Source organism: Polistes canadensis, unplaced genomic scaffold (assembly GCF_001313835.1).
Source record: "Polistes canadensis isolate GaletaPanama2010 unplaced genomic scaffold, ASM131383v1 scaffold_14, whole genome shotgun sequence".
Lineage (NCBI taxonomy): Eukaryota > Metazoa > Arthropoda > Insecta > Hymenoptera > Vespidae > Polistes > Polistes canadensis.
In genome coordinates, this window is record NW_014569561.1 from 629,416 (window position 1) to 644,313 (window position 14,898).

A 14,898-nucleotide genomic window follows, 5' to 3' on the forward strand; every position below is an offset into this window, starting at 1 on the left:
TTTTCTGATAATTAAAACAAACCTACTTTGTTAAATTTTACAAAAAACAAATTTCTTTACAACTAACAATAAGAAGTTTTGATTTTCTTCAATTCCATGTTTCAAAGATTTAAACGTTACAATATGTTGTTTAATATTACAATAATTCTGTTATACTTATTAAAAATAGAAGACAAATAAGAAGATAGATAAAATATGGAGAACAATCTAGTTCTATTTAAAGATTTGAATTGCATTGGCAAAGAGTAAGATTAAAAACAGAGTATAAATCTCATCCTAATGGAATCTTTTGTGTATGTGTGAAAAAATAATTTTAACAACGTTTACAAAACGCTCGAATGAATATCTCTTTGAAGAATGTGTCGTGTCGAATACTCTTTTGCCTTTCATTATTATCTCTCTGTAACGTCCAACCAATCATTTTATCGTTTTTATCTCGATAAACATAGGACGAGGCTAAAAAGTCTCTCGAATAATCGACCATATTCTCTTCGAAATATACATCGTTCCTTCTCTTTACAAATTCGTAGATACGGTTGTTTCTTTAATTAATAGACAGTTTAACGTTTTAATATTTTAAGTATACGTCTTAATTATCACTTTTTCTTTGACAATAAGATTTTTAATCGAGTGGTATTAACTGCGCACATATATGTAACGCACTTGTTTTTGCGCATTCATCGCGATTACTTAAATCCTACCTCGTATTTACACACATATTTATATTAAACCGTGCAGAGATATATTGTATGTAGTACACACAGAGATACTTTATACTCTCGTTTACTATGAAACATATCCATACATCATACGTACTTATATAGAAGAAACGCAAATGGTGAATCGTTCAATCCTTTCATCAGAGAGTCATCGTATGTTTACCTCTTAAGAGATGAGCTGTTGTATCTCTAGCTAAAGGTATCTCATTATTCATGTCATTGTATATATATATATATACATAAATGCTGATAAAAAGGAAAAGAAATTGAGAGAAAGCAACTAATTGACAAGGACACTAAACTTTAAACATATATATATGTAGGTAACTCTGTAACTCTACAAATCGAGGACAAGGATTTGCACTAAGAATTCAATTCGCCTTCAATTTCTAAAGTTCAACCATTCGTTCGCTTTGATATTCCTGGTCCATAAGGCCAATGCTTTGCCAAAACTGATCGACCTAAATGAACTTGTAAAAATGATGCAATATAAATCTTAATTCCACGCGTACAATGAACCATTCAATCCTTGACATCCATTCAACACTATTTTATATGAATTACCCGAAGTACGGAAGTTGTTTATAGTGTTGACTTTGGGATCTTTAGAATCTAAATTCAAGAAGCATTATTATTTTCTACGCGTATCATTTTCTTACCACGTAGAAAGTATTTAAGTATGAATCAACGGATGTTTGTATGTGTGTGTAAGTTTCTACAAGGACAAATGGAATAGATTAATTTTAACGAAACACACATCTGACAAATTTCATACTCGTTATATGACAATTTAAACATATTCTAATGTTTCTTCAGTATATTAGAATTTTATATAATCTTATCGTGAATTTATTAGTGCGTAATAGCTCGAAAATTGAATGATTCGAATACAAAAATATAATTATAGATATCTAACAATTTAACACGTCTGAGAAAATTGATCATTTTAATACAAATACGATTGCTATCTATCGGTTTCGTGTATTTTGAATAATTGGTTAATATTTATAATAAAATATAATATTTTGACAAATTATTATAATTATTATTATATTATATAATATTAGGTAATTATAAAAATAATATATATTGTGATTAAATAAATATAAATGTAAAAATATTATTAATCAAGTACTGACAAAAGCAAATTTTATTTGATCGAATAATATTATGCTCATCACACATTTACCGAAGGATAGAATAGAAAATAAAAGGAGGAACTTTCCTTAAAGATACATCAAAGCGAATGCTTCATTCGCGACACGAATTGGCTAAGAAACGAAGGAATAACCCGAGAAAGGATCGTGTGGTCTCTCAGTCAAGGTGCATGAATGTACACATCGTGCTTTCTAGGAAAAACGTTCGTTGACCGGCTTCATCGTTAGCGATGCATACCCTAAAGCAAGATAAGTTTCACTTGTGTTTTTTAATGTCCCATCGAATATAAATTTCTATAAATACATGGAAAAACATATGTGTTTATTTTGTGATAACTATAAGTTCTTTTTTTCTCTTTCTTTTTCAATAATTGGATTTTTATTTGATTTATAAAATAATGTAACATTCGTTTGAGATAAAAATAATGAAATATATTTGGCATATGTTAAGAAAAATATAAATTTTTGTATACACATAGGAAGATTTATATGTTTATTTTATGATTACCGCAAACTTTCTATCTCACAAATTTATAAAATAATGTTACATTTGTTTCAGGTAGCTAAAAATGTAACCGGAAACAAAGACAAGATTTATAATGTAACAAACAACTACTCGAAAGATTAAAGTTTAAGATAATCTTTCGTTTCGAATTATATCACAAGTATATAACTATATCTATTAAAAGCTAATACATATCAGCTAAAAAATATACAAATTAAAATATTTTTTTTTCTTTTCTTTGATACCTTACGTAAACTTTTACGGTCAAAATACGACTGATTCTGTAAAAAAATATAACTTATTAACGTTAGTTTAATCCACAGGTTTACATATAAAAATCAGACCACGTTGAATCTCACTGTTTTCTTAATTAAGAAAAAAGAAGATATATCAATTTGCTGCAAATATGCTATTAGTATAAAAGAAATAGAAAATATATGTGTGAGTATATTTATATATTAAATTTTATTACAAAAAAAAATAACATATCTCCTAAAAATTGCATTTAAAAATACCTTATACTTAATCAACTTAAATTAAATTAATTTCCTCCTCTCTTATTCTTTCTCAAACTTTTAAACAATAATGGTATCTCTTCTGCGAGCTTAGCTGCTTCCTTCTTTAATTTAATTTTTTCGTTTTCTAATTCTTTCTCCTGAAAAGAATGAAACAAATCTTAATGTAATAACGTTTTAAAATCTTTTTAAATTCATTGTACATTCCTTTTAAAAAAATAAAAGAGTTTATGTATGTGCATTTATGAGAAACACTTATCGCATTATGTTCCTATTTACAGTTTTACAACACTTCGTTCATATTTTACAGCACAACTCAAAAATGTATTAAACTTACACATTCCTTTAAATTATACACTCTTATTAATTCAAACAATTCTTGAACGGTCCAAAGGCATTCATCTTGTTTCTGTAGTTTTACAAATGCGCAAGATGCTTGATGTTTTTCATGTTCTTTCCTAAAATTCATCGCATCAATAAACATAATATTAATGAGAGAATGTATACCAATGTAATACAAACCATGGATCATCAGAGGATTCCCAACCATCGAGCTGCTTGGAACAAATAAAACATTCAACTAAATCTGGTTCCTCCTTATTCGCTTTAGAAAAAAATCCAGCAGAAGCCATGCGTTCCGGACTACAAACATCTTTGGAAGATTGAAATGGCCAATCCTTAAATGATTCTAATCTTACTTTCTTCCAGAACAAGGACGAAGTCGCTCTATATTAATAGACATTAAAAAATATTCGAAGATAACATAACAAAAAAAAATAAATCATTGATATGATAGACCAAGCATGAAATTGTTATTTTTTACTATGAAATTGTTATTTAAACTATAATAACTAAATGAAAGAAAGTACATATTACAAATCTTTTAAACTTCTACAATAAATTTAAATTAAACAACTACATTAAATTGAAAATAATTGAAATATCCAAACACTAAATTTTTCCCGCGCATACAGATTAAAATTGAGGTTAGATTATGTATTGTAATTAAATGTTTAATGTAGATATAAATACTGTAAAATTAAATTAGATAAATATGAAGTGTGCATACATACGGTAAAAAATCCATATCACGTGTCTACGTATCTTATGATAAAATATTGACAACGAAAAATGAAGGATCGCGACGATTTTTCGTCGCTACTATCAGCTACTTGTGTACAACTGTCAACGAAACTTTACATCAATAACAAATAAATAAATATTGAATTCCACGCGAGTTTGGTTCTCCCACTTTTATCATCAACTTGTCTATTTTTCTTTGTGTTTTATATTTTTCTCTTTCTCTTATTTATGTTTATTCAGTTATCTGTAAATCTATTTACACAACATAACATATTCAATGCATAAAAAATTTGCTACAAGCCCCATTCGGTACTTTCAAAAGTTTCAATCTAACCTAACCATCACCCTTGTTAAACTCTTCTCATTTCTGATTAGTTGATTATAAAAAGGCGCAAAATTCAAATAATTCATTCTCGATAATCGTTTTACTAACATGAAATGACGATAATAATATAATTTATGCGTATAATATTTATTGTTAAAAAATTTTAAACAATTAATCAAGGATCTATTTATTTTTTATTTCATACCTTTTAATCACCATCTTATCAACATACAATTATTTCAGTAAAAATAAGATCATTTTAATTGACATTAAACAATATTTGAATAATAAACATTCACTCGTAGCATTAATTGGAAAAAAATTTAATGATTATTCTTCTAATTAGAAAGATTCTATATTACACGATCCAAATTAAATGCTTACTTAATAATCATATAATGCCACTAAAATAATATATATATATGTGTGTGGTGTGTGCTTATCGAAATCCAATGACGTTGAAAGAAATATATACAAACATACATATATAATTTAAATCCAAAAAAGATAATCACTAAAATATGTAAACTAACAATAGATATGATTTTTCGCAGATGCAAATAGATACATACAAACAAATTTACGTAAATATGTAAATAACTACAAGTATATTTAGATAAGGCATAGTTAAGGCAAGCTGCATGAAATTAATAGAAATAAATATGTCTACTTTAGCAAATTCTACTATTTTATATTATTTCATCTACATCTTAAGTAAACTTTCCCTTCTTTTGCTTTTTCATTTAAATTAATGAGTATAAAACTACAAAAAGAAAATATTATGAATTAGGCACTTCACAATGGCAACAAATACGTTATACACACGTACATACATCTGCTTCAAGAAGAAAAACGCCTATATCCTTTTTATTTCTTTTTTTTTTTATTGAATTATTCTGCACACTAAATGATGCAATGATAATCTTGATAAAAAAATTATTATCTTGATTAAGAAAAAAATAAAGAAAAATTGTAGGAAAAAAAAGAGATCTTGAAAAAATATTCCATCAATATATGAGTGATTTATTCAGTAATTTATCGCAGGATTTGTAACCATGCCAAACGAGAAAATCGTTTTCTATGTAATTAGAAATTTACATTGTCACGATTTACACTTCATAAGTGACATATGTGTATATATATATATGACATATATGCATATGACTTTTAGATTATATTATCCTATCTATCAATTATGTAAACATTTATGATATCGATCTTCAAACAGGTTTTTACAAACCTTCTATACGTTTAAACGCATTATTATAATGCTTGGAAAGTGTATTTTATTTTTACTCGACGCAAACAAAAAACACTATATCTATTGTTGGTCCAGATTTTTCTTTTCCATATTCATTTTTTTTGAATACTTTTGCCGCAAAAGTGTAATATCAAGATTTGTACTTCTTGATATTTTTATTTATTTATTTATATAGTTTTAGTTTTAAAAATTTGTTATAAATGTAATATATTTTGTGTGTTAAAAATGAAATCTAACGAAACTAGATTTTTATTGTCAGATGTTTATTGATTATTTTACTTGAATGAATAAATTAAGCGTATATGTATATGTATATATATACATATATATGCATTCAATGACACTATGATGATCAATTTGTTAATGTTATTTTTATATCAAAATCATAATATAATTTGTGAATGTGCTTTAATAAAGATTAAAATAATTTTGGGTATAATTGTTAACCTTTATTAAATTTTGGTACGGTTACAAGCCCTGAGACTTTTAACTATGGTCCATATTTTTCATCAATATTATTAGTTTATCGACAACATAAAAGCGACAATTATTCTACATCGATCTAAATTTAAGTTGCAATCGAATAACCATTTTTATAACAGCGAGATAAATAGCAAGATTTATACGCGGGTGCTCGTAACTAATTATAAACGATACTAATTATCGCATCTAAGCTAATAAAAATATATGTATGTATAATTATTTGTCAAATAAAATAAATAATAAATGAAAATACACATATTTTCCTATTATTTTATAATTTGAAATTACTATGAAGGCATCCTCCTTTACTAAATATCTTTGGAATAGTTTTAAAAGTTCCTTATCCTTGTAATAAGTTAACGAGAGACCAACTTTTTTTTTCTTAACATAAAGTTTGTATAACACAGTCTTTCTACCAAATACTGTAAAATATTATTGATATAGCATGCGCATACAACTTTGTATAACTTATAATGCTATTCGTCTTTTACAATAATAGATTGTAAATTATATTAACACATTGACTACCACGCCGGCAGCCATTGTTCAGCGCATTATTATTTTGTATCAGTTTGAACTTACACAATTATGTAAGGGACAATTGCGGCGTTGTGTGAAAACCAACAAATTTCGCTCGGCTGTCAACGTGTTAAGTATTAATTATGCGGTGAGATTAATTTGAAAAGAACGATACCTAGAAGTAAGAACAGCTAGATGTGGAAAGATTATAAAAACAATATCATGGAAGCGTTAACTATTATTTTATATTATTATGTTATCATTTTGATTGTTCCTTACTTCCAGGAAATAATAACAAAATTTGATTAATATGATTTGTATTATATCCTTACCAGAGACTCTGTGCTATATATATATATATATGTATGCAAATACTTAATCAAACATAGAATACAACATAGAATAAATACAGATTATTTTTTTTTCTTTTCTTTTTTGTCCTTTTTTGGGATTTTTTAAGTGTGAATTACAAATTGTTTGGAATATGTCTTTATATATCGCTTTGACATTTGGAACTTATCGATTAATTCTATATACCAATGAAATACATCATCGACCCTGTATATTAAGCTATATCAAATAATACAATATATTTGTTACCATAATAGAAATAACAATGTAATAAAAAATGCTCTTAATGATGGTAACAAAGTTAAAAACAAAGGAGCCAACAAAAAGAAAACAATAAGACATTTTGAGAAAAAAATTATTATCAACTTACAAACGTACCATGTCATTTTCAATCGCAATGTTAATTACTATATGAATCAATTGAGAATGAATCCGTTCTTTATTTCAAATTACTATAAATAATCTAATAATACCTCACGATGCATAATCTCAAGAAATAATTTAATACTTGCATCCATGTTACGGATAATAAGAGAAAACTTTGAACACTGCTTGTAACCATATACCGATTATTTAAAAATAGGTTTTCTTTCTTTTATTTTCTGTCGGTAACATAAAAATTAGGCAAAGAATGGCCAAAAATGCCACGTTATATACCGTTCTACTTTTTGTAATGTTCATATTATTAGCACCAAATATTATGTCGATATTTCACAGATCCGACATTATTACTTTAATAAAAAAACATGCTATAGAATATTTTTGTGTGTGACTAGAATATTCTCATTTGCGCCATTTTACTAGATAGTAATTTACATATATATTAGTCTATAAACAATTCTTGGTTAATAATTCTTTTTTTAAAATGTGATCGATATCGATACAAAACAGTTTTGTATATAAAACTAAAGAATGTATAAGAAATTTTATATTATCACCTGTGTGTACATGTGTATGCGTGTGTGCTTGTGTGTGTGCGCGCGACATGGTAATTTCTATATAAGTTTTTCTTTTATATATCCATGATTTATGAGTTTAAAATTTTTGTTAGTATTATTAAATTGCTAGGCAATTTTATAAATAGTATTCATAATTATTGAATCGAGCACACTTTAGAAGTTCCTTGAGATTCATCCATTGCAGCTGCACGTCTTTTAATTCCTTCTATGTATACATCGCGATTAAATAAACCAGCAGCAAGAGGTATTCTGAAAAAACAAGAAAATACACTTATATGCACATTCGCAGATAATAACCATAAAAATAATATATCATAATTTAAAAACACTAACGTATCAATGCCAGGCCTTATAGTTGTTTTAAATACGCCCCATACAGGCTTGTGATCGGATGTGCAAATACTTGGAACAGAATCATATATTAAGCACTCTATAGCACCGTCTTTATGCGAACTAGTACTTTCATGACTAACTCGTCTAATATATCCCCTTGTATGGCCTTTCCCCTTAAAAAGAATTCTATCCGTGTATGCGGGGGTACGTTGTTTACTGCTCGAATCAAAGTTTTGTGTGCCTGGATCATATTTGTAAGTTGGGGGAAACATAATTAATGCTTCTTCAAAACCACGCAGTACTGCACCTTCATTAAGTATTGTTTTTAATTGATCCTTTTGTAAATTAACTGGTACTTGTTGCGGGAAACAGGTGTCTGTAACCCACTGAATTACTTCCTCCCTCGGTTGAGCTAAACGAAAATTTAAATCTCCGCACCAAAATATGCAATCGAAATTTTGAGTAACATCTAAAAGAAATCGCTAATATATAATAATTCGGGGATATAATTTTATATAAATAAACAGTAATAGAATGATAAATGATCATCAAATAATTACGTACCTTTGCTTTTATGTCTTGTAGGTAAGTCTTTGGGAAGATCTAAATTTCTAATGATTCTTTTAATATCATTAATTCTTTCTTTAACTTTATCCTGATGAGCTGTTAAATGCGCCGTAACGAAAAGAAAACTTGTACCAAATAACATCAGAGCCAAGGCAACAGCTCCTTTAGTTCGAAATGCTGTTCCGGTTCTAGTAGAAAAACTATCTTCCTCGGGTACAGAGCAGAACCAAATGAGATCTCTCCTCAAGAAAAGAGCCAAGTGAAGCGTTCCAAGACCTGTACTAGTTAATAAAACGTGGGAAGGTCCTAATGTTTCTTGCAAAGCAGCTTCCCACTCATTTCTCTCAGAGCACGATTCTTGAGTTCCAATTGCTAACATATCAGGAATAGTTTCTATGTCCGAAGGTAACATAAAATCATTTAATTCTTTTGGCGGAGATTGACCATTCATATTCCACGTTCCAACGAAAATTTTTAGTTCGCGATTTGGCAATACTTTTTCAAGTTCCACTGGACCTAACAATGAATTAGCCGCTATTCTTCCATGAAGGAAATTTCTACGAAAAATAAATACAATAAATATACCATAAATTATAAAATTAAATTTGTAATTAATTTACATATATATATATTTATTCAAGTAAAATGTTTTGTTTGTACTACATGTACCTTTCTCTAGCTTTATGAGCAGGAATTAAATTTAATACTTGTGCGGCAAGTAATGCCTGTTTTGCCAAACTATCCGTGGATTCTCCAGTTGCTGTAGGCAGCTTACGATCTTTTTTCTTTGACAAGGCATCGTGTGACGTAGAGCGAGGTTTAAGTTGAATAGGTACACTTTTCACAGATTCCGGACTAGAATGTCGCATAGAATTTGTCGGAGAATTAATTACTAAATTATCAGCAGATCTTCTGTGGAGTAATCTTTGTCTTAACTGCATAGAGATCGGAGACATTGATCCAGAAGAAGAATTTTCATCTGGAACATTGAAATATTATACGTACGATTTAAAGTATGAGTTTACATAGGATATCCACATATACGGAAAAAATATACCTAATAATGATATTACAAAATTCTTCACTAATAGAGCTAAACTGGTTAAATTACTCTCTATTACGTATCTAACACTTGCACATATTTTTAAATCTTTGTAAATTTCATATTAAAATTCTTTTTTCTGATGTCTTTACTACATAATTTGACTACATTTTAGTTTTATTTGTTTTAAAGGGTTGATTTGTACAAAAAATCTTTATGTTAAATTATATACACACACACACACATATGATATCCTGTAACTGGTAGTATATGCAACCAGAAGATGATTCTACACGAAAAACTAAATAGAAAATGTAGAATCAAATTTGTTTATATAAGGCTTCGTTTTGGAAAAAAATAAGTGTAACTGTATTATCAGTTACAGAACACCTTGCATATATGTATGTCAGGAAGGGGACGATGTACTTTCTATTAATACAGCAACAGGTAAAGAAGACATATAAGCATGACAATTGTATATATATATATATATATATATTAAATACTGGGAAGAATCTGGCACCTTCGCAATAGTAAAATGAAAATTTGCTAGAAAAAGCGCAATAATTAAATTTCAAGCAGCGCATAGATTTCATTGTTAGTTTATACCTTTGCGTTCTGGTTTTTCACAACAGTTACAATCATGGTAATTAACCATACTGTAAACATCTGAAGGATCGTAGAATTGCCTTTCCATTTCCAGGAAGAAATAAGTAATATACTTCCCCTTAGTGAAATAGTCATCCTTTATATATTTGTGATCCCTTTCTGCATAAATCATTTGTATATTTTCATCATCTGAAGATTCCTCGATTTCATCTTCCGTGGACTCTGCAGAGAAGTCACTATCTTCACTACTCTCTTGGCTAGTTGATTTAAGTTCTTTTATTAAAAATGAGTGCGACTCGTGAACGTTACCATTTTTCAATTCCGGATTATTTATTACTTTTTCAATAATGGAGTCTGTCATTTTAATTAAAGTATTGTCAATCGATTGAATTTTCTTTTCGGTATCAATTTGTGTTTGATCAAGTTCACTTAATTTATTATCTTGTTTCAGAAAGGCAGTCTTTATATTTAAATATTTGTCTGAGCCTAAATTCATAACCCCTTCTTGTTTTCCCAAAATATTGTCATTTTTACTTTCACCAGATAAACTCATAGAAGATGTCTTATGATGAGTTTGATTGGTATTCGTTTGACTATTGCATTCATCTTCAATATGTTCACTTGGGAAATGATGTTTTACGTGAACATTAATGGCCGGTTTTACAGATATATTTATTTGTTCATTAGAATGTGTAAGATATTTAATAGATTCTTGAAAATCTGACTTTTGTCCATTATCAATTCCTTCAGAAGAGTGACTTGTCTGCCTTTCTAATACATGAGTTTTTTTCTTCCTAAATATTTTAGATATTTTATTGAGAAATGAATTCTTCTTTTTTTTATTTGACGACATTGTAAAACGACACTACTAACACTCAAGCCTATCAACACTTATCACATTTGTCTGTTTTCGAGATTGAATATCAAGCGACCACTTTTATTCCCATACTATGATAAAACTTCACACTGATACACCTCTACATCTTTACTCACTTTGGAGTACCTTAGGATTAGTAGTTTGGTGGGGATATACAAGGACGTATTTTCATTTAATCATATGACATAATCGGTATGAAAAGATATACTGTCACCATCACATATATAAACAATTTTTTAAAGCATATAGTTAATAATTAAAAATTAATATTAATAAAAAATTATATATACTAAATATATTCCTAAATATAACGTGTTAATCAAATATTGACCAATTTCATGCAATCCTATTATTTGTTAAGCAAAATAATTTTTCTTATCTAAGTAAAGATTATATATAAATATAAAAATTTTTAAACAAATAAAAAATAAATTAAAAAAAATAAAACAACTATCTGTTCTACCATAAAAGAAATATTAATTTAAAACCTTACCTTCTGTATAAGTACTCTTGCGCTGCTCCTTTTCTCGCATAATAACTGTTTTACTTGTATTATTCTCTTGAGCTTCCTGATCGCCATACGTCGAATACACTTCTTGTTTTTCGACTAATACATCTGTTAGACATTTACCATTAATGGAAGCTACTTCAGACTTTACGGATGTCCTGCTTAATGTTGTAGGAGACAATCTACTGGCGGTTAAACTTTGAGGTGGAGTTCTACTGCGTTCAGTCATTGCACAACATAAAGACAATTTTGTGCTGGTATGAGATTCGTGCTGGGAGTTATCGGCTTTAGAATTCTTGTTGGAATCGCTATCCTTGTAAGACGTTTCCAAACAACCAACTCTAGTCTTTTTATTCATAAGCATCTGACATAGAGATTTTTTCTTTTGTTTTGATTTAGGTGATATATCTGCCTTAGTTGCATTGGATATGCTAGGGGTATCATTTCCTCTACACTGCTCCATAATATTATTATCTAATGCAGTGACTAATAAGTTATTAATCCATCATTAATATAATAATGGTATCTTATAATATTTTGGTAGAAGCATCACATATATAAATAGTCAATAATCCAAGCTTCCAATGAAAAATGATTTATCTATTAATACCATTTACTGCAAGGTGCTTTCTAAAAACAGTCTAGATATTTATTAAGTCATTTGGAATTTCCATATATTTGTAAACTCAGTTCTTTTGGCTTCAGTTACGTCTTTATAATACTCCTTCTTTTATTTCAAGTATTCCATGGATACTCGGTTTTATTGTATCGCATATATATTCGTTAATATATATCGTAATATTTCTCGTAAACAAACTGGATATACAATCGTATAATAGTAACTTGTCTATTTACATGAAATACTATTATATATCATAGAATAAATTGATTAGAAACAAATATGCCAAAAAATGATCACATTTTTAACATCGATATACAACTTTATCTTCTGACTGCTTTTGACTAGAGATTATATCAACTATTAGGTCTTAAACATTCATAGGTTATACCAACTTCTTTTTTTTTATAGAATATTTCAAAACAGCCTGTTTATAGTGTTTTAATATAATTATTAAGGAACCATCTTTATGGACTTAGATATTTCAAGTTGTATAATAAATAGCATCATCTATACTTGCATAACGTGACAATTTGAATGAAACATTGACTTTATTGAACTCAGTTATATGTAGAGCCTTCCTTATATGTATGTAGATATATTATTACGAAATTCACAGGTTGACAATCGCTTGCACATTGGTGTATTAGATTCACGTCATTCGTCTTGCATACCGAACTCATAACAATTTGCAACCTATGATATTTTAGTAGAAAATACTTGAAGAACGTCAATATCAGACTCTAACTTCTGCCTCCATCATCGAGAATATATATCACGATAACATCGAACCTTGCATTCATGTTATTCGAATTTTAATCTATTACTGTTCATTTTCATTGAATATATTCACGGATAATAAACGTTGAGCGACATGACGACTATTCGATATCCACACCCGTACGCCATGTCATTCGACACTCGACTGATCACCGATCATGCGCTTTTATCAACAAGCAGACGACAATGCTACTACTCTATTACTGAACACACAACTGTATCCTTGCTTTTTTTTATATCTTTTACTTCACGTATACAATATGTTTGAAATTATTTTCAACAAATTTAAAAATACTATGAAATTATAAATAAACGATATATGTTTTTATTTATCATTGACAAATAATTCTAAGGAAAGATTTGAATGAACAAAAAAGACGAACAACACGAACGTATTGTAAGCTGTCAAAGCAAGCAGACGACGCGAACTGACGCCATTTTATTTTTCGTCTACACAAATATATTTCGAAGGGGCATACGTAATACACAATCAAATGAACTTTTTGTATATATTATATATTCATTACACGTTTAAAGAAATACAAATGTGAGCGATATTTTCTAAAGAGTTCTTGTCGTAGAATTCGACATGTTCACGAATGCAATTTGATTTGGTAAATTGTCGCTTCATTTAACAAAAAATAAAATAAATTAATTAAATATTTAGATGCATAAATTAAGAAATTAAATAAATGTAATATCATTTTTAAGATACAAAATAGACATTCATCAAATCAAACGAATTTTACTTGATTCATTCAAATGCGCGTGTTTGTTTGAATTAATACGAACCCTCCGTTAAAAACAATCCTATTTTCTTGTTTCTGTTTTAACAATAATACAAATATTTCCTATTTCTAAAAGAAAATGTGTATACAGATAATACTAAAAGTAAATTTTAATTTAAATATATAAGAGTATAAAAACAAATAACTCGTTTACATTTCAAAACAGTTCAGTACTGTTTCTTTTACGAGAATTTTCGAAAAAGAGGCATCTTTCCTACCTCTTGCATTTCAATAGGTAGAATTTTGTATATTGGAATTACTACTGGTTGCTTGTAGCTTAATATTATTTATTAATCGAAGAGAAATATTTAAAGTAATGCATCGTTTGTGAACTTAATATATTCGTACGTATATATACACACGTTTATGTAGAACATCGAGTCTAATTTGATATTGAAATAGAACGTGCGATATTATAGAATTTATAATTTATTCTAATTTATCAATATTACATAAAATTGTGTTATACTTTTCAAATTTAATATTTATAAAAATTATTTAACCCTTAACTCAGTGGTTCTCAAAATGTTCGCCGCGGCGCATTGAGAGACTGCAATATACTTATTACAAAATTTTCATAATTTTATTTCTATTTTCAATTAGATGTGATAAGATGCGAAATCTAGCGGACTTGGTGGAAACCATTAACTCACTTAATATCAATTGTTTGAAATTCTTTAATAGACAAAATTATTAACTATTTTGCAAGGTGGACTTGTTAGAATTTGATATAAAGCGCCTTGATAAAACCTGGATTCAACAAGGGCACCGAAAATAAAAAAACTTTGTTAACCACTAGTTTAACCCGTAACTGTTTACATGATAAAAGAAATATTGTCGTAATGTAAATATGTTTTAAATATTTAAATAATATTAAAAGAGAGAGAGAGAGAAAAAA

At 28.1% G+C, this 14,898-nt stretch overlaps 2 protein-coding genes across 6 annotated transcripts; both read right to left on the bottom strand.

The window, feature by feature from the left end:
• Window positions 1–2,591: 2,591 nt before the first annotated feature.
• On the bottom strand, window positions 2,592–4,302 carry LOC106793427 (baculoviral IAP repeat-containing protein 5). The gene is made up of 4 exons (XM_014760326.1): window positions 3,970–4,302; window positions 3,419–3,622; window positions 3,234–3,354; window positions 2,592–3,036 (listed from the first exon to the last, which is right to left on the bottom strand). The coding sequence occupies exons 1-4, from the start codon at window positions 3,981–3,983 to the stop codon at window positions 2,923–2,925; spliced, it is 453 nt and encodes a 150-aa protein (XP_014615812.1). The 5' UTR covers window positions 3,984–4,302; the 3' UTR covers window positions 2,592–2,922.
• A 1,004-nt stretch (window positions 4,303–5,306) lies between these two features.
• Window positions 5,307–13,647, bottom strand: LOC106793485 (72 kDa inositol polyphosphate 5-phosphatase). Of its 5 annotated transcripts, XM_014760472.1 has the most exons (7): window positions 11,799–12,214; window positions 10,738–11,512; window positions 10,429–10,650; window positions 9,447–9,756; window positions 8,775–9,334; window positions 8,211–8,679; window positions 5,307–8,126 (listed from the first exon to the last, which is right to left on the bottom strand). In XM_014760472.1, exons 2-7 carry the CDS (start codon window positions 11,279–11,281, stop codon window positions 8,012–8,014), a joined length of 2,220 nt encoding a protein of 739 aa, XP_014615958.1. In that variant the 5' UTR covers window positions 11,282–11,512; window positions 11,799–12,214; the 3' UTR covers window positions 5,307–8,011. The 5 variants fall into 5 exon arrangements, with proteins under 5 accessions (XP_014615958.1, XP_014615959.1, XP_014615956.1 ...); XM_014760473.1 differs by lacking the exon at window positions 10,738–11,512 and having other exon boundaries at window positions 11,799–13,647; XM_014760470.1 differs by having other exon boundaries at window positions 10,429–11,512.
• Between the last annotated feature and the right edge of the window lie 1,251 nt (window positions 13,648–14,898).